Here is a 20,044-nt window from a genome sequence, read left to right on the forward strand (position 1 = left end):
TCAAGCTGTTATTCATCTAACACAGTGCAAAACAGCTGTGTTATGTAACACACTGCTGTGCAGCCCCAGGGCACTTGACGGACCCGGTTCTGCCATCGGAGCATCGGACTCCCACGGAAAGTGGCGTGGGGGGGTCCGATGCTCATATGGAGCCCCTTATAAGCCACGGTCATGTGTTTGGAAGCCGGTGCCAGAAGCAGGACGTAATAGTACTGCACAGGCCGGCAAGTCACTGCTATCTGTGCGGTACTATTATGTCAAGCTTTGGGAAGGGGTGTCCTGGCCAACCCTTTAAAGGCCTCCTATGGGGCATACCAAGTGGTGGTGAAGAATTAGGAATACATTTCCAATCAAATGCATGCAAAAAAACCTATTTATAAGTTGCTCTTGCACATGAGCCTCACCTAGAATAGTTGGATGTTGTGATGTTGCATGCCTTTTGTTTAATATCTAAGCATTAAATTGACTTACAACTCAAGTAATCTGCAGGGACATTCCTTGCACGGATGCGAGCAGCTGGTCCATCATACAGGTAAAAAAAACTAATGGACGGGAAGTAATCGATCATAAACTCCAGCTGTTCACAATAGGTTTTCTCCATCCCTTAAAATAATGATATGAATAAAGAATTACAATATAATGATTTACAGAGGTTTTTTCATAACAAAATCAGGAACATAAAAATCCAGTACACAAGAAATGAAGGCAATGGGATCTTCTGGGCTATTGGGGCCATACGGGCTAACTACCAAGCAAAAAAATTACATCATTACATGCTATTAAATAATTATGTAAGGTGTCTGCTCACTCCTCCCCTCTCTATAGGGAGAAGTGCAGCCTGGACGTATGTATGGGAAAAGATAGAGAATGCTCTATTCTTTCCCCGGTGACACGGAAATCAGTCCCCTAAATGTTCGAGTGAAAGGGGGCTTAAATAGAATGGGGCACATGTACTTACCTGGTCCTGTCGCAATCCCCAATCCGGACTAGGATATCCGACGAGGATGAAGTCTGGCATGATTTACCCGATATCCTGCATGTGTCGCTTCCCCGCTGAGGTCCGCCGGAGTTCACCTTCTTCTTCCCAGTGTATGTGAGTGCATGTCTTGCGACACAATTTGAATTTTGAATCCTGTGCTTAGTCCGATGTCGGGATGTCCGACGGCAACGCCCCCCGCCCATCTGTGTCACATGAAAGTCGGCGTGATTGCGGCAAAATCCGATCGTGTGCCCCAAAAACCCCTGTTAAATGTGGCCCAAATCGGAAATGGTCGGGAAACCCGACGGAAATGTGGTCCGCGGACCCTTTGTAAATGTTCCCCAATGCCTGTGATATTGAGGAAAGAGTTCATACCATGGTCAGCAACCAATATCAAGTTTACACAGTTTAGAAGATTCCTTTGTTTCAGTCCATCCATTAACATCTGCATGATCTTGTCTGCACGTATCAAGGCCTTAATAACCTGAAAAAGAGAAGATAATATTAATACCAAAGTATAACATACTACAGAGTTTCATCATATAAAAACAGAAGAAAAAAGGAATGGATTTAAGATTAATTAAAGGTCAGGAAAAATAAAGTCTAATGAGAAAGGAGCATTAAGAAGAAGTGGTGAATACACACTGCATTTATTTTACTCTTGAGGACTTTACAAGGTTATAAGCGGAATCATTGCTGCACTGTCCATTTGGGAATTAAGAGAGGCTCCTGTTACTACCACCAGCTGTGCACCAGTTTTCTGTATGACTTTACACATTCTTTTCAATACCACTTGCACAGGTATTAAAGAAGTGTCCGAGACACATTTGTGGAGCACAACCGTTTTGTGACACAAAAGGGGCACTGAAGGGGGCGTTTTGGTGCTGAGTCGGACCATTCGCCAGATTTATCATTCAAGTCCCACAGCACATAGGGCATAAGCTGATGTGCCCTGATATTTTAGAAGCTGGGAAAAGTACTAAGTCACTGATGTGTCGTTCACACTATAAAGGCTGACTGTATAGACCGTTATTATTGACCTGCTGAAGGAGTTTTTTTTTTTTTTAACCCAAAATAACCTATGCAGCAGAAAGTGGAACTGTGTTCCCAGGTTGACTAGACAGGGTGAATGTATTAAACCAATTTTTTAGTGCACCCAGAAATGCTTGCTGCGACCATACTGATAGAAAATTATGACAGTGTCTGGATCGCAGAGTTAGGCAATATGAACAATGCTGTAGCAGCGTACATGTGCTGTGAGCTATGATGTGGGAGGAAGCTGTGCGCCTTGCTGCAAAACAGAGCAAGAATATGTCTTGCTCCACTCTTCCCGGCTTGGACACAGTTCGGTGACACACAATGGCCCACATTTCTCAAAACTAGTGCAGTCTGTAATGTGTGCAGTTTGCCTGTGGAGTGTGCAGAGGATGCCAAATTAATCAAAACTGGCGCACGGTCTTCATTAATCTGACTCCCCCTGAACTGCTCACCATGTGTTCATGATGCAGAATTGTGGCGCACATTAGTAATAAATGTAGCACACAATATGGCTAAGCACTAACGTGCACATTTCTTCTACCTTGCTTGACACAGTGCAGCTGCGACACAATACTGGTGCATGCAGTTTGCGCTTTCATTTCAGTGCAATATTTCAGAGCAGACACTTTAATAGATGTGGGCCAATGTGCACCCCACACAGTGTCTAGCTTCCATTGATTACAAATGGTGCGGCCACATCACAGCACAGCACACAGCAGCGCAAATGTAACCTTACATCGGTTCCATACACAAATGGAATTGGATTTACAGACTGGGCTTTATTCCATCTCTGTACACAGTGCTCTATATATTACAAAAAGTATTATAAATTTGGATTATACAGGTCACTGTTGACGACACAGTTGTGCGCCGGCCAGGCTGTGCGCATGGAGAACGGCAGACCGGGATTGTAATGAAGAGGAGAGCAGGTAAGTATGTCTGCTATGTTTTCTGTTATTCTACATGGTTGTTTTCCTTTTAAGGTTAATATTTCCTTTTCACAATTTTATTGCATTGTAAGAGCCACGGCTCGGCTCTACAATCTATCCTGTCAGCTCTTGTAATATAATATTCAACAAGAGGACTATTATAGCTTTTACTCAGAGCAGAGGGAAGGTGCTGTGAAGCAGCTTAATAAAGAAATCTCACAGCAGCATAGTCTGAGGAAACTCTACAAATGCACCAAGTCAATCTACAATCCTGGAATATAAATCCATTTTCCATACTGCTAGCAACACCAAAACAAAATCACTACACTGCTCTTCAGGACTGCTACCAAGCAATGTCCTCAGACAAACTATCAGATCTGATATTGCATAGACCACTTCATTCTTTTTGCCCTATAATTCTACCCTACTTTCACTTTAAGGCACACCTTATGCAAAGTCAAAAGTAGGTTGAACAGCACTTTTTAATAAGCCTTCTGAGGACTTTTAAGGTGTTCAAATCCATATTGTGTGTTCTTCTCTGGATTACATCCATCCATGTTTCTGGTTTCAACTAACAAGCCAAAAATATTAACATTAGGTCTTAAGTAGCAATAGGTAAAGAATATTTTGATTCCCATAGGAAACAGGGACTTACAGTGGTGTAACATGAAGCTGCCAAGCCCTGTTGCAAAATGTGTGCCAGGCCCCCAATTATAATGTATTTTTATAGTACTAGTCCTCTCATATAGGAAAGATACACCTCTTGGGCCCGATTGCGACCACACCCTCTGCACCCCCGCAAGTTACGCTCCTGGGGACAATTTCTGTTCAATAGGCTTTGATTGGACAGAGGAAAACGTACTTACCCCACCACTAACTGGACCATATGAATGTCCGGATGAGTCTGGTTCCTCAATGTACAATGTATAAAAGTCTGGCCTATAAAACATATATATTGTAATATATGAAAAATCTACCATTAGTATTGTAATAGAAGTATAGTGCATGTTATTATTACTAGATAAGATACCTTTTATCTTTCGGGAGGTCAAGCCACTGTAGAATGGTGTTTATTCTTTCTTCATATACAATAGACCTTATGTAAAATAATAAATAATAGTAAAGCTTTATTTATATAGTATTTAAGTCACTTGCATAGGTTTTACTTCAATTCTCCATAGGATTCCAATGCAAAGATTAAGGTTTCGTTGTTAGGAATCTGGGAGTTTGTTAAGGCTGCTTACATTTGAGAAATATCTGATAACCTTCCTAGTGTGAATTTAGCTTTAGAAGTAGAATAGGACTAAAAATAACTGCTATATGATAATCTTGGTATGGTAGGATTTTCTAGCCAATCACTTAAAGGGGTTTTTCCACGAATACAAGTTAGGCCCTATTCACAGCCCAAAAACCAATTCCTTTTAGAAAAGATCAGAGATTTGAGATTATGGTCAAGACCTGTTAAAGATCAATATATTTACTCAATTTGCATTTCTGCAAGCAAAAAGTCTTTAGACCGAATTGGGAAAAAAGAAAAATATATATAAAATTTAACTCTTATGGTATTCGTTTTTAAAAATCAGAGTGAAGTGAGATAAGTGTGATCACTTATCTGGGGTATATGTGCTGAACCGAACAATCTTAAAAGTTTTTGTGGTGGTAGTGGGTTAGTGATAATGAGTATTATGACACTTAATGGGGAGAACGTACGATGCTGTAACGATAGAGTGTGTTTTAGTGACAACTCTTTTGCCTCTACCAGGGAGGGGAGATGCCTCTCCGACTCTGGTTGTGGGTACTGCTGGGCTAATATGGACCTCTAAGATTATCCCAAAGGTCAGTGGTGTCCACAAGGGGAACCACTAGTTGATGAGATGTATTCCTTGTTCTCTCTATAATTAACAGTCACGCAGTTGGTGGTCTTTAAAAAAGGGGGGGGGGGTTGATTGAGCGACTTATTTTTTTAAGATAATTGTGTTGGAAAGTAGTGGGATGTCCAATGGTCCAAATGTGTCGGACTGCAGCGACATATATTAGGATCTGACCAAGAACTCATACAGTTAGTTGGACACTTCAGGAGACGTATTGCTAGATCCCAAGACCTTTATCCCGTACCAATTAGGGATAATAATAGCAGCAGGATTGGAGTTAGCTACTTGCTAGCAAGTTTACTAATGTGTGTATGTGAACTCTGAACCACCTCTAATAATTGAGCATGTGTGACTGCGAGCCATAGAGAGGTTTAGCAATATGTACCACCAACTGCGTGACTGTTAATTATAGAGAGAACAAGGAATACATCTCATCAACTAGTGGTTCCCCTTGTGGACACCACTGACCTTTGGGATAATCTTAGAGGTCCATATTAGCCCAGCAGTACCCACAACCAGAGTCGGAGAGGCATCTCCCCTCCCTGGTAGAGGCAAAAGAGTTGTCACTAACACACACTCTATTGTTACAGCATCGTACGTTCTCCCCATTAAGTGTCATAATACTCATTATCACTAACCCACTACCACCACAAAAACTTTTAAGATTGTTCGGTTCAGCACATATACCCCAGATAAGTGATAGACACAGACTTCACTCTGGTTTTTAAAAACGAATACAATAAAAGTTAAATTTTATATATATTTTTTTTTTCTTTTTTCCATTTTCCCAATTTGGTCTAAAGACCTTTTGCTTGCAGAAATGCAAATTGAGTAAATATACTATTCACAGCCCAGTTCCTCAGGAACCTCTTAGTAGGACACTTAAACTGATGGTAGATGTCCCTTAAGCTTTATTTGATTCTCAAGGCCACATGCTCAAGGCCACAAGTTATTGAGACATTATAATGTTTTGTGGGGGTTATAATTTCTTGTTCTTGTTTCAATAAATTGTTTGAGATAAGGAAATCACCATTGCATGCTAATACTTCAATGCTCTGCTACACGATAAAATATTACTGTGGTGTGAACCTTTTATATTTTCCATAGCTTTCACCTGAAACTCAAATCTCCCTAACTTTTTGTGAGTAGTGTATATTAACATGGCAGTCAATAGCAGATGTATGGTACTAGTACAGGCATACAATTGCACAAGTCCAGCTGTATGTGGGGTTCATTTAGCATAGCAATTACCTAATAACAATTATTGGAAACTCATATTTAGTTTATTTTCCATCTAAAGGGCATCACTTTTACATTGCAGTAATGAGGATTCCAGATATCAGACCATTGGCGTAACCTCCATTATAAATTTGTCAAAATCTGTGTTTAGCATACTTACCCGTTATACAGTTTATAGTAGGTAGGATAACTACCATTGATTGCAACATCTGATCCAGGCCAAAAAAACGTACCAGCCTTTAATCCTTGGTACATAGCAGTCAACCATACCTACATATTGCAATACAAAAGAAATTTAGATATGTAAGAAATAGTGATGGCTTCAAGTATTCCTGAGCAAAGATGAATATCTGCCATTTTCTTGTAACTTGTAGCTGTTTAAAGGAAACCCCCCTCCCTGCACTATCCCTAAACCCTTTTTATCTAATTATTTTATTTAGCTTTCCCTAAAATAAAGTTAATATACTAATATGCAAATTAACCAGAACTAACAGGGGCTACTCCCCAACCCTGATAGCCCCTGCTGTTAATTTGCGTATCGATATAATTAACTTTATTTTAGGGAAAGCTTAATAAAAACAATTAGATAAAAAGGGTATAATGATAGTACAGGGAGCAGGAATCTACCTTGGGAGCTACTTCAGAAACTAGATTCCTAATGGTGGATTTCCTTTAATAAAGTAGTCTTTTCAGCTTTTGTGTATTATGCAGAAGAGAAAATATTCTAGTTATTATTATTTGTATCACTAAGGCCCCATGCACATGAACGTAATGGGGACCAATATCCGCAGTCCCCATAGGTGCCTATGACACGCAGCCAAGGTGCGATGCGCACACGTTGTTTCACCACACCATTATCACATACAGAAAAATACAGGACATGTCTCTATGGAGAGCGCTGCTCAGCCCTCCTCTCTCCTGCGCACAGCTGCATGCTTACCTGGGCTACGGCTGTGTGCAAGGAACCTAAAGTGCATAGGTGATAGGTTTGCTACACCATGGAAACTACACTGAAAAGTTAAACACTTACCGGTTGGCCTTGCCACCAGGTTGCATTAAACTTCTCATTTCCAGAAAGAGAGAAAGCTTTGTTCATGTTGTAATCATACATATTATTGTCAATGATGCCATTTGATTCAGGATACAACCCCTACGAGGAAATTCATTGTAAAACTTGGTTATATTAATACAAATGAAAAAAAATGTCAATATCACAGGGATTTGAAATATTATAAAAACACATAAGACAAAAAGGGTGTGATGTAGTAATAGGGGACTTGCAAACTTTGTGTCATTACCCCATTGTATTATTAATAAGCAGCACAATAGAAATATGTAGGGTATCAGAGTGCTATTCCTGCAGCTACACCTAGGATGGCACCTGTTCACAAATGGTATTTCATGAGGAAACATGTACTTCCCTGTACCAGTGTAAGGCCTCATGCACATGAATGTGCGCTACAACCAGGCCAGAACCCTGGTGTAACATTCGGCAGGCTTGAGAAGGTAAGGGGTGAGAGCTCCTCTTCATCAACTCTCCATAGGTAGCCATGCAGCCAGGGTATAAATATGGAGCGTGCGTGCGCATTATACTGTGCCGTGCACAATGCACTTCTATGGCAGTCATATGGTAGCTGGCGTTCGTATGGGTAGCCTACCGCCTCTATAAACATTTGTGTGCACCAGCCCTGACTGGCAGGCAGAAAATGGGTTAAATTGTTCTGACACTACAAACACATACTGCAACAGAGACGCCCACAGTCTGAAGAGGCAACTGCTTTAGGTAGTGTTAGTACTTTTCAGTTTTCCCTAGAATCTGCTGGAAGGTAGGCGGAGCATGCTAATGTGGACGCACTCACTAACCCTAGCAGTAACAGGAAGGGGAGGAGCTGTTGTTCTGTTAGTAGGTCAGTTAAAATTGGTTTTAGCCAGACAAGTCTGTCTGCTGATGACAAGGGGAAAAGAGACCAAGGGGAAACACTGAAAGTAAGGGCTCATTGAGACACGCATTTTTGAGGTCTGCACACTGGCCCCTTGATTCCTATGGGTCTGTTCACACATCTGTTTTTTACGGATGTGCAGACAGTGAGGAAAAAAATGCTGTGGATAGGGACTAATTTGCTTCGCGGAAAAACCTCTTTAAGTGACAATTTATGAATTCTGTACTCCAGATTGGCGAACGTCTGAGAGTCATGATTAAGAGCGCATTGCCATTGACATTGTCATTGACATTATGTTACCTGTACCCTGTACCTTTGCTGTATATATTTTCTGTGGATATCCAAAGGAGAGGTCACAGGCAATGCACCGGCGCTTTAGGTTCAAAAAAACCTAACTAGGAACCAGGCTGATTAAGTTCCAAAAATTGTTAGGTTTTATTAAATACATGGATGAGAGTATAAAACATGTAGAGTTAAAAAAAAAAATTATATATACAACGCGTTTCGGCTTAGTACTTAAGCCTTCATCAGGTATAAAGAAGTAAAAGTCCACAAGTGTTTATATACATGCATACCAAGTGTTTGATAGGTGCCCCGGGGAAACCTGACACCTGGTTACATCAGGGAGAGTTCAAGATCTATTATTCTTAAGATCTTGAACTCTCCCTGATGTAACCAGGTGTCAGGTTTCCCCGGGGCACCTATCAAACACTTGGTATGCATGTATATAAACACTTGTGGACTTTTACTTCTTTATACCTGATGAAGGCTTAAGTACTAAGCCGAAACGCGTTGTATATATAATTTTTTTTTTTAACTCTACATGTTTTATACTCTCATCCATGTATTTAATAAAACCTAACAATTTTTGGAACTTAATCAGCCTGGTTCCTAGTTAGGTTTTTTTGAACCTAAAGCGCCGGTGCATTGCCTGTGACCTCTCCTTTGGATATCCACATTCTTTCACCGCTACCCCGCCGTCTGGATCGGGCAAAACGGACAACAGGAATCGACTGGCAGCTATACGCTTTATCACTCCCTGGACAAGGTGAGCGGCTACACAGCCACACTTTCTCACTTCTATATGCTAATTAGATATACTTCACGAGGTTAGCGCCTCTTGTCTCTCTCCTTACCCTCCTTATATCCTACCGGACCCACTGCCTCCGGAGTGCATGAGGGGGTAATCCTACACCGGACTCCTTTAATCTCTGTATATATTTTCTGGATTGATTGATTGATTGATGTTTTCAAATAAAGACTGAAGAAAAAACTTTAAAACAACTGGAGCATTCTGGTGCTGGATCGATCTGCTGTTTGCTCTACTTCAGAATTCCTGCATTGAAATATTTACAATGTGGCATGGCCAGCCCAGCAAGCTAATTTATACAAAATTTGTCAATTTAAAAAAGAAAATTTGTAGCAATCAAATAAGGAGGGAGGGTTGAAGAAAGTGAAGTATTGCAACTCCAAAGCATTCAGGCCTCTTTTTCACAGTTTGTATATAAATTACATTCTGTTATTTTTATACCCCGCTATTGATGATGCAACACTGAAGGGTACAGGTCTCACTCTGCGGCGTCTCTCACTCAAGGTTACTTGCTCGGCATCCTCCATACAAAGCTCCTTGGAAGGCCCCTCCAGCTCCCATAGGGTGCATGTTCTCTCACCTTAAAGGGCAAGTGTGTACAAAAGCATTGGTGTTCCCCTGCCTATCAGTGCTCATCTAGGACCATATAGCCCGACATGCCTTGTTACTCAGTGCCTAAGCAAAGACTTGTAGCTTGTCTAGTCCTGCTTGGTGTATTTGCTTCTACTTTTGTTTAAGACTTACTTTGTTCGGGGACTACGTTCCTGATCTGTGAGTCTCTATGTAAGACCCAGCTTGTTTCTGCCTGTATTGACTTTCTGCCTGTTTATAAACTATGCTTGTACACTGCCTGACCTGACTTCGTACTGAAGCTCCCTTGTCTGTCCTTTCAGTGTCATGCACCATTGTCTCTATACCAGCTGGGCCAACTACTATCCATACTGGAACCACCACAGGAGGCAGGAGTCTTGTGATCAATCCGCAGTGAAGACCAAATCCATTTTTAGCGGTGAAAGGTTGAAAACTGGAGAGATCCAGGGATAACTCCCTTACTGGTGTCCAAGATCAAAATGGTTGGATAGCACAGTGGGTTCACAACCCGCTGCCCATTACACAAAAAATGCTTTCTCCCCTACAAACTTACTGACAGCAAAAGGGGGCAGAGGAATTGAGGCAACAAAGAAATCAGACTACACAGGGCTTTTAGCCGTCTGTAAACATGGAGAATATAAGCAAAGACAGAGATAAAAGTTTACAAAGAATGTAAATTCTTGTTAAACATCATGCCATCCACTTAGTGCATGGTAATGTTGAGTTTTTACTTACTGTTACTATTGTGTAGTGATTGGGGAAAGTCTTGGTGGGGTATGCAGACCTCATGTATTTGGAATGTGTCCCACATTTCTCTGAAATATTTACACTATTATGTTAGTAATATATGAAGAAAAGTTTACTTACATTCTTAAAAATTAACAGCCAGTATACAATATATTTAACCAAACTAAAATACAGAAAACATTTAAAATTATTCACTTTGTGTTAAAGGTTCAGATTTTGTACAAGTCAGCTTTCAAAACATTTTAAACCAATACATATTGAATCAAAACCATTCTGCCCTAGGGAAAATATAATATTAAAAAAACTCACTCAATTTGCTGATGGTTGGCATTAAATCCCCCCAAGTCTGTAAATACTCTGCTCGAAATCCATCCAGAGAAAAAAGGATAACAGGAGGGATATCAAAGCTGTAAGTAAACAATTTAAGTTATGCTCTAAGCTGTGAATCTTTCCTCAAGTATTAGTCAATATGTTGGGTATCAATACAATGAATAAGCCGAGAACCATTCTGGAAATTATGCAAATAGGTTTTCATAGATGGGACAATGAAAGCCATGCCACTTTGATATCTTATAAGGCAGCCCCTTACCATCAAGCATGCCTTTCAGTAACCCTAATGACATGATGTGGGATTAAAGCCAAAACAGTATATCTATTCCAGATAAAGAGATTCCCAACAGTGCTGTCTACACTACACTATATAAGAACAGTAGTACTGTGTAGTGACCATAAATACAGAATAAGAGTAGTAATGATTTGTTGTGTGCATATATGCATGATATGTGTAGTAGTTTAGTGCCCATATAAATCGGATAAGATCAGTAGTTCTGTGTACTGACCATAAACACAGAACAAGAGTATTAATATGTTGTGTATATATGCAGGATAAAAGTAGTAGTACTGTGCATCAAACTCCAAACTTAGCTTCTCTTAAACTTTGAAAAATGTGGAGTACACATATTTATACATCAACCAGAGTTTACCTTTAACTTCAGTTCAAATTGTCAGGCTTGCGGGTTGTGGATCCACTGGACCACTGCAGACGATGACTCAAGCCACTACCTGGGACCGGAGTCTAAGTGGTACCCGGATTTCACCAGAGCCCGCCGCAAAGCGGGTTAGACAAGCTGCGGCGTGGTACCACCAGGTCGTTCCTCAGGCGTGACCTGTCTGCAGTGGCGGCCAAGGTTGAGGTACAAGAACGGCAATCAATCTCGTGGTCAAAGTCCAGGCTCAGGGTCAAGGCAGGCGGCAGAGATGCAACGTCAGGGTTCAATCCGAGGTCAGCAACAGGAGGTCCAAGCAGGGGGTACGGGAACACAGAACAGCAGCACGGAGGAACACAGGTATACGGAAACACAGAGGAGCTCAGGTAACACAGGAACACGGAGGGACACAGGAACGCAGGAGACTCAGGAACGCAGGAGACTCAGGAACGCAGACTAATCGCAGTAAAGCTTTCTCTCAGGCTGTGAGGCACAAAGATCCGGCAGGGCCTGCAGGAAGAGGCAGGCTTACATAGATTTGGCAATATGGCCAGCGCCAATTAATGGCGCGCTGGCCCTTTAAATCTTGAGAAGGAGCCGCGCCCGCGCCCTAGCAGTCAGGGACGCGCGCGGACCGCGGAGGGAAGCGAGCCGGGAGCCGGGCCAGGTGAGACGCGCTGGCGGCGCGCTGGTGGGGGCTGGGAAGCACGGTTGAGCCTGCGACACGCGATATGGGTCGCGGGACCACCCGTGACAGTACCCCCCCCCCCTTCGGCCTCCCCCTCCTTCTGGGCTGGAGAAATTTCTGCAGGAGATCACGATCCAAAATATTGTCCTGAGGCTCCCACGACCTCTCTTCTGGCCCAAATCCCTTCCAGTCAACCAAGAAGAACCGCTTCCCCCTTACCATCTTCATGTCCAGGATCTCCTTTACCTCGTAGGTGTTGGTGGAGTCCGCCACTGGAGTGGGGGGAGGAACGTGTCGGGAGAAGCGATTCAGAATGACAGGTTTCAGCAGAGATACGTGGAAAGAATTTGGGATGCGCATAGTAGGAGGAAGGCGGAGTTTATACGCCACTGGATTAATGCGCTGTAACACCTCGAACGGTCCCAAAAAACGTGGACCCAGCTTGTAACTGGGAATCTTCAAACGGACATACTTGGATGACAGCCACACTTTGTCACCTGGAGAGAATATGGGAGGAGACCTGCGTTTCTTGTCCGCTTGAGTTTTTGAACGGGCGGATGCCAGAAGTAAAGACTGACGAGTCTGTTCCCAGATAGTTTTGAGGTCTTCTACCAACTCTTCCACAGCAGGAACGTCAGCAGACACGGAGAGAGGAAGAGGTGGTCGTGGATGTCTCCCATAGACAATGAAGAAAGGAGTGGCACCGGCAGACTCAGAGTTCAGGGAGTTGAAGGAGAACTCAGCCCATGGGAGCAGAGTGGACCAGTCATCCTGTCTGGCGGAGACAAAATGACGGAGATAACAACCTAAGGTCTGATTAACCCTCTCGACTTGTCCATTCGACTGAGGGTGATACGCTGAGGAAAAGTCCAATTTCACCTGGAGTTGACTGCACAGAGAACGCCAGAACCGGGAAACAAACTGAACTTCACGGTCAGATACTATGTGCCGGGGAAGACCATGAAGCCGGAAGATGTGAGTGAAGAACAAACTGGCAAGGCGAGGAGCAGACGGTAGACCTGGCAGCGGAACAAAATGAGACATTTTGGAGAAGCGATCAGTTACCACCCAGATTACAGTATTCCCAGAGGAACAGGGAAGGTCCGTGACAAAGTCCATGGCCACGTGAGACCATGGGCAACTGGGTATCGGCAACGGCATCAAGAGACCGGCAGGTTTGAGGCGTGATGGTTTATTACGAGCACAAGAGATGCAGGAAGCCACAAAATCCCGTACGTCTTGGACCAGACTCGGCCACCAATAATAACGAGAAATGAGGGCTAAGGAGCGATGCACCCCAGGATGCCCGGCCACACGAGAACAATGTCCCCAGGTCAAGATCTTCTTCCGAAGAGCAGGTCGGACATACGTCTTGCCAGGAGGGAGCTGACGAAGGTCTACTGGAGCAGCCACAACCAGCCGTTCCGGAGGGATGATATGCCGAGGAGCCGGTTCTTCCCCAATAACATCAGAGGCACGTGAGAGGGCATCTGCCTTGATGTTCTTCTCAGCTGGACGAAAATGGATCAAAAAATTAAAACGTGAAAAGAAAAGGGACCAGCGGGCTTGTCTTGGATTGAGACGTTGAGCATTCTGGAGGTACAGGAGGTTCTTGCGGTCAGAATATACACTGACCGGGTGACGAGCTCCTTCCAGAAGATAGCGCCACTCTTCCAAGGTGAGTTTAATAGCCAGGAGTTCCCGATCTCCTATGGAGTAGTTCCTCTCAGCCGCAGAGAAGGTTCTGGAAAAGAAGCCACAGGTAAGTGTTCGGCCTTTGGGCCCTTTCTGAGTGAGCACAGCTCCAGCACCCACGGAGGAGGCGTCAACCTCAAGTTGGAAGGGTTTCTCTAAATTTGGTCGCGTCAGAACAGGAGCAGAGGCGAAGGCAGACTTCAGTCTAGAGAATGCTTCCTCCGCAACTGGAGACCAGTGTCTGGGATCAGCACCTTTTTTAGTTAGAGCCACAATGGGAGATACGAGGGAAGAGAAGTGAGGAATGAATTGCCGGTAATAATTAGGGAAACCAAGAAATCTCTGTATGGTACGAAGTCCCACTGGGCGAGGCCACTGAAGTACCGCAGACAACTTGGTTGGATCCATCTGTAGGCCTTTATCGGAGATTATGTATCCTAGAAATGGAAGGCTCTTCTGATGGAATTGGCACTTCTCCAGTTTAGCATAGAGGCGATTGGCTCTTAGGTGCCTAAGAACTTGCCGTACATGCATTTGATGAGACTCCAGATCAGGAGAGAAGACCAAGATGTCATCTAAGTAAACAACGACACAGGTGTATAGCAGGTCTCTGAAAATGTCGTTCACGAATTCCTGAAAGACTGCAGGCGCATTACACAGTCCAAAGGGCATGACCAGGAACTCAAAGTGCCCGTCTCGGGTGTTAAAGGCGGTCTTCCATTCATCGCCCTCCCGGATGCGGATAAGATTATAGGCCCCTCTCAGGTCCAATTTAGAGAAGATTTTAGCTCCACGAAGGCGGTCAAAGAGTTCCGTGATTAACGGCAATGGATACCGGTTCTTTATTGTCACCTTATTGAGACCCCGATAGTCAATGCAGGGACGAAGAGAACCATCTTTCTTGGCCACAAAGAAGAAGCCGGCACCGGCAGGAGAAGAGGACTTGCGGATGAACCCCTTCTGTAGATTCTCCTTGATGTAGGCCGACATGGCCGCAGTTTCAGGCACGGACAGCGGGTAAACTCGACCTCGTGGCGGAGAAGTTCCTGGCAGCAGTTCAATAGGGCAATCGTATGGACGATGCGGTGGCAAGGTCTCCGCTTGCTTTTCAGAGAAGACATCAGCATAGTCCAGGTAAGCAGCGGGAAGACCCTTCAGAGACTTGAGAGACAAGGAGGAAGGTATAGTAGCAACTGGACGAAGAGCCCTGAGACAACGGGACTGGCATCCAGAACCCCAGCGAAGAACTTCCGCAGTCTGCCAGTTAAGAACAGGTGCATGTCTCTGCAGCCACGGAAGTCCCAATAGGACGGAGGAAGTGGAGCGGGGTAGTACGTGGAAAGACAGTCTCTCCATATGCAGGGCACCAACTTGCAGACACAGGGGTTCCGTGCGGTACCGGACTGGATCAGAGAGGATCTGACCACTGACCAAAGAGATGACCAGAGGCGGATCACTGGAATGTGATGCTGCGAGACCAGTGCAGCATCCACAAAATTTCCTGCGGACCCAGAGTCCAAGAAGGCAGACACTTGGAACTGGCTGCTCGTACCAACGCTGAGGAACACAGGAATGGTCAAACGTGGAGAAGCTTCGCACACACCTAGGGACGCTTCTCCCAAGAACCCTAGGTGGTGGCATTTCCCGAACGTTGGGGACGGACAGGACACATCCTGATGAAATGCTCAGGACTCGCACAATAGAGGCAGAGATCTCCCTGTCGTCTTCTGTTGCGCTCCTGGGAAGAGAGTCTGGCTCTATCCACCTCCATAGGCTCTTCAACAGACGGTACAACCGGTGACTGGAGAGGCCTCTGGAAGACCGGAGCCAGACGAGGAAGACGTCTTGGACGAGCTTGAGGCTGCTCGTGGAGAGACTCTTCAGCACGCTCTCTAAATCGCACGTCTATCCGGGTGGCCAGAGAGATTAGACCACTCAGAGTGGACGGCAGATCACGAGCGGCAAGAGCGTCTTTAACATGGGAGGAGAGCCCCTTTTTGAAAGCTGCGGACAGGGCCGCGTCATTCCAAGAGAGCTCTGAGGCCAGGGTACGGAACTGCACAGCGTACTCTCCAACAGATGAATTGCCCTGATGCAGATTCAACAATGCAGTCTCAGCAGAGGAGGCCCGTGCTGGTTCTTCAAAAACAGACCGGAATTCTGCCAGAAATGCCTAAAGTGTAGCAGTGACTGGGTCGTCTCTGTCCCAAAGCGGAGTAGCCCAGGCCAGGGCTTTCCCAGAGAGGAGGCTGAGGATAAATGCCACCTTGGAACGCTCCGTGACGAATTCGGACGGCATGAGCTCTATGTGTAGAGAACACTGGGTGATGAAGCCCCTGCATAACTTGGGATCCCCGTCATACTTGCCAGGCATAGAAAGACGTAACCTGGGTTCGGTAGCGGGAAGGACGGCTGGAGTAGCATGGGTTGCAGGAACAGCTTCAGGGACCTGTTGCTGAGTAGTTAGCAACTGTTGCAGCATGGCGGTGACTTGCTCCAGCTGCTCACGCTGTGCGGCAATCTGCCGAGATTGATGCATCACAATAGTAGCAAGATCGGGCCGACTGGGAGACGGAACCTCAGCGGGATCCATGGCCGGATCTTACTGTCAGGCTTGCGGGTTGTGGATCCACTGGACCACTGCAGACGATGACTCAAGCCACTACCTGGGACCGGAGTCTAAGTGGTACCCGGATTTCACCAGAGCCCGCCGCAAAGCGGGTTAGACAAGCTGCGGCGTGGTACCACCAGGTCGTTCCTCAGGCGTGACTTGTCTGCAGTGGCGGCCAAGGTTGAGGTACAAGAACGGCAATCAATCTCGTGGTCAAAGTCCAGGCTCAGGGTCAAGGCAGGCGGCAGAGATGCAACGTCAGGGTTCAATCCGAGGTCAGCAACAGGAGGTCCAAGCAGGGGGTACGGGAACACAGAACAGCAGCACGGAGGAACACAGGTATACGGAAACACAGAGGAGCTCAGGTAACACAGGAACACGGAGGGACACAGGAACGCAGGAGACTCAGGAACGCAGGAGACTCAGGAACGCAGACTAATCGCAGTAAAACTTTCTCTCAGGCTGTGAGGCACAAAGATCCGGCAGGGCCTGCAGGAAGAGGCAGGCTTACATAGATTTGGCAATATGGCCAGCGCCAATTAATGGCGCGTTTAAATCTTGAGAAGGAGCCGCGCGCGCGCCCTAGCAGTCGGGGACGCGCGCGGACCGCGGAGGGAAGCGAGCCGGGAGCCGGGCCAGGTGAGATGCGCTGGCGGCGCGCTGGCGGCGCGCTGGCGGCGCGCTGGCGGGGGCTGGGAAGCACGGGTGAGCCCGCGACCCGCGATATGGGTCGCGGGACCACCCGTGACACAAATCAATACACAAAAGATGCACTTGTATCAAATATTCTCTTTCACCACTTTATTATTCTTATGCATCACAAACATTAGATCATATTACTGTGCCTCATATACAGGTAATGAAAGTAGTTCTGTTCAGAGTCCATAAATACAGGATAGGAGCAGTAGTACTGTGTAGTGACCATATATACAGAACAAGAATTGTAAATATATGTTGTGTATTTATGCAGGGTAGGGATAGTAGTTGTGTTCAGTGTCCATATATACAGGATAAGAGCAGTAGTACTGTGTAGTGACCGTATATACAGAACAAGAGTAGTCCTAATATATTGTTTAATAATACACTGTTACAGAACAGGGTGGGAATGGATCAAATATTATACTACCATTATGTTCCTTATTTACTTACCCTTCAGGACACTGAGATGTAGCATCACATCCATCATCTGCCCAAGCAGTGTCTCCTGTAAGTAAATGCACACATCACAGAATTACTATAAAATGAACACAATACAAATTAAGGGTCTGTTTTTCTTTTTGACGATTTGAATCAATGTTACAAATCCAAATAAATGACTCTGAACGATGACTAATAACCTACCATTTGATTTGATGCATTATGAAGCAAACATAACTTGAGAATGCGGTAGCTACACTGATGCAGGATCATATCAGAGTGGTTTTGCTGATAAAACAGATATAACATTAAGATAATGAAGCTCTGTCGCTTCTATGGCTCCTTCAGCACTTGCTTCCGCGCTTCTCCTAGCCTGTGAGTTTTTCTCTGCAGGAGATGATGATGCAATCACTTTTCTCCCTGCCAGACAGAATAATCAATTTCTGCACCATCCCCCAGCTGCTGTGTATGAGTGATCCAGCTCAGGTTGATTAGTCATGCTACTAACCGTCATTTGTAATTCCAAGCTCCCTTGTGTAACGTGTTGATCGAGGCAGCCATGCTGACCCAGCTTTCCCAAGGTCCAGAATGTTATCATTGTTTCTTCAGCAAAGTCACTAAGCTCAGGGATTAACCGAGATATGATTCTGATTCAGTGTAGCTATAGCATCCTCAAGGTATGTTTGCTGCATAATGCATGAAATCAAATGGTAGGTTTCATTTAAGGACATCTACCATCAGGATTATGGATTATAAAGCAAGTACGCTTACATGCCGGTGTGTGGCCCTTTGTTAGGATCTGCTCTTCGTTTAGCTTTTTATGCCTTTGGTTTTACGAAAAAAAAGGCATTACGGTTTATGCAAATGAGCCTGAGGGGCTCCACAAGTTAATGGAGCCTGAAGCCCCTCAGGCTCATTTGCATAGTTTTTAAAGCATAATTTCTTAAAAATCAAGTGCATAAGAAGAACAGACGATAAGAAGTTAAAAGAATATCAGATCCTGATAAAGGGGGCACATGCCAACATGTAAGTACCCTGGGTTTATAATCCATGATCCTGATGGTAGATTTCCTTTATGTTGAAGTGAAACAGAGATTGTACAACCCCTTAAAAGGAATATTTCCTTTTTGGCTATTTATGGCACATCCAGAAGATATGACAAAAATATTTTTATCTTTTATGTACAGTATAAAGTTTATGCTGGTGTTTCTTTTAGGCCATGTACTGAACATAACATATATTACCTTTGCAAACAGCTTGGTAGTTTGTACAGCAGTCTCCCTTTGTCAAGCAGTCATCTGAGCAAGTGCAATGACTGCCAGCAATGCGCTCCTCTCCACAACGCACATTGCTACAGGTCCAGTCTTCCTCTGTAATTTATCAAAACAGTTCATAAGCCATACATTATAATTATGACAGCACTTTTCTACATGATACATTTTATCTAGGGGAGATGAAATCTTGTATCTTAACTTTGAATACAGAGTACATTTAATGGCATGCAATAAAAAAGACTTGCATTAACAGACCATACATTTTAAAGGGTTTAAAGGTCATCTCTATGGCAATCGGATTTCTGGCAAAAATTATTAGTTATGGCACTAAAACATTCATATAGAAAAGAAGCTAAACTTAAAAAATTATATAATCACTGTGCATATTTCTAACATGAGTGCTACCTATAATAAGACTGTACTTCATACTTACTTGGCTTCACACATAGATCTTCAAAGTCAAAACAACAATTTCCATGTTCTTTACACTGTGTATCACAACGGCAATCACCTTCTCTTACATTTTCTGTATTGTAGCATCTGTGTCTACACGAGACTGAGAAAGTAGGAACAGTTTAAGCCTAAGTGGATACATAGAATAAATACTTTGTAGCTCTTTGCTGTCTTAGAATAGTGTAAACCATTAAAAGTTTATTAAACACCATACACACTTAATAATCATATTAGACCTAGAATATTAAAAATAAGCAACTTTTAACGTTGCTTAATTTTCCATTCTATGAAGAGATTGTTATGTTTTTTCCGTACTCTCTTGTCTTCCACTTTAGCACTTTATACATATAAGTAAACCCTGCAAAACTACACATCTGTAATTGGACCAGAAGGGTCTAGTCTAATGCATATGTAAACAAACAGGGGCATGGCGCTGAAGGGCGGCTGCACAGGACGACAGGAGCGACGGAGGAGGTAAGTATACAATTTTTGTTGTTTTTAGGCCCCCTTCCCCATGCTGTTCTTCTACATTTTGCTAAAGCCCGGACAACCCCTTTAAGTTTCCCTGTACTTTCCCATTATGGGTGTGTACCTCAATCATTTTCCCTGCCAGACAAATTATTTGCAAAGAAAGAAGCAGATTACTTCATTACAGTCACTCCAATCTGGTATTTCTTGTTTTAACATTTGGCAGAAAGCTCATTTTCCCAGGATGGTCTGGTAGTGATTAAGACATATCTGTCACTGTAGTAATAATATGCATCATACCCAAAACA

General features: G+C 44.0%; 1 protein-coding gene across 3 annotated transcripts in view; it reads right to left on the reverse strand.

Moving 5' to 3' along the window:
- Positions 1–20,044, reverse strand: part of ENPP3 (ectonucleotide pyrophosphatase/phosphodiesterase 3) — a 60,183-nt gene that overhangs the window by 31,919 nt on the left and 8,220 nt on the right. For all 3 annotated transcript variants that reach the window (XM_072141518.1, XM_072141520.1, XM_072141519.1), the window contains exons 3-13: positions 19,249–19,371; positions 18,786–18,911; positions 17,554–17,608; positions 10,734–10,831; positions 10,413–10,492; positions 7,087–7,206; positions 6,217–6,326; positions 3,977–4,042; positions 3,813–3,885; positions 1,355–1,463; positions 472–603 (exon numbers count right to left, since the gene is read on the reverse strand). In XM_072141518.1, the coding sequence (XP_071997619.1) occupies positions 472–603; positions 1,355–1,463; positions 3,813–3,885; positions 3,977–4,042; positions 6,217–6,326; positions 7,087–7,206; positions 10,413–10,492; positions 10,734–10,831; positions 17,554–17,608; positions 18,786–18,911; positions 19,249–19,371 (1,092 nt within the window). The remainder of the gene's footprint in view (positions 1–471; positions 604–1,354; positions 1,464–3,812; positions 3,886–3,976; positions 4,043–6,216; positions 6,327–7,086; positions 7,207–10,412; positions 10,493–10,733; positions 10,832–17,553; positions 17,609–18,785; positions 18,912–19,248; positions 19,372–20,044) is intronic.

The sequence above is a fragment of the Engystomops pustulosus genome, chromosome 3 (genome assembly GCF_040894005.1).
Source record: "Engystomops pustulosus chromosome 3, aEngPut4.maternal, whole genome shotgun sequence".
In the NCBI taxonomy this organism is placed as follows: Eukaryota; Metazoa; Chordata; class Amphibia; order Anura; family Leptodactylidae; genus Engystomops; species Engystomops pustulosus.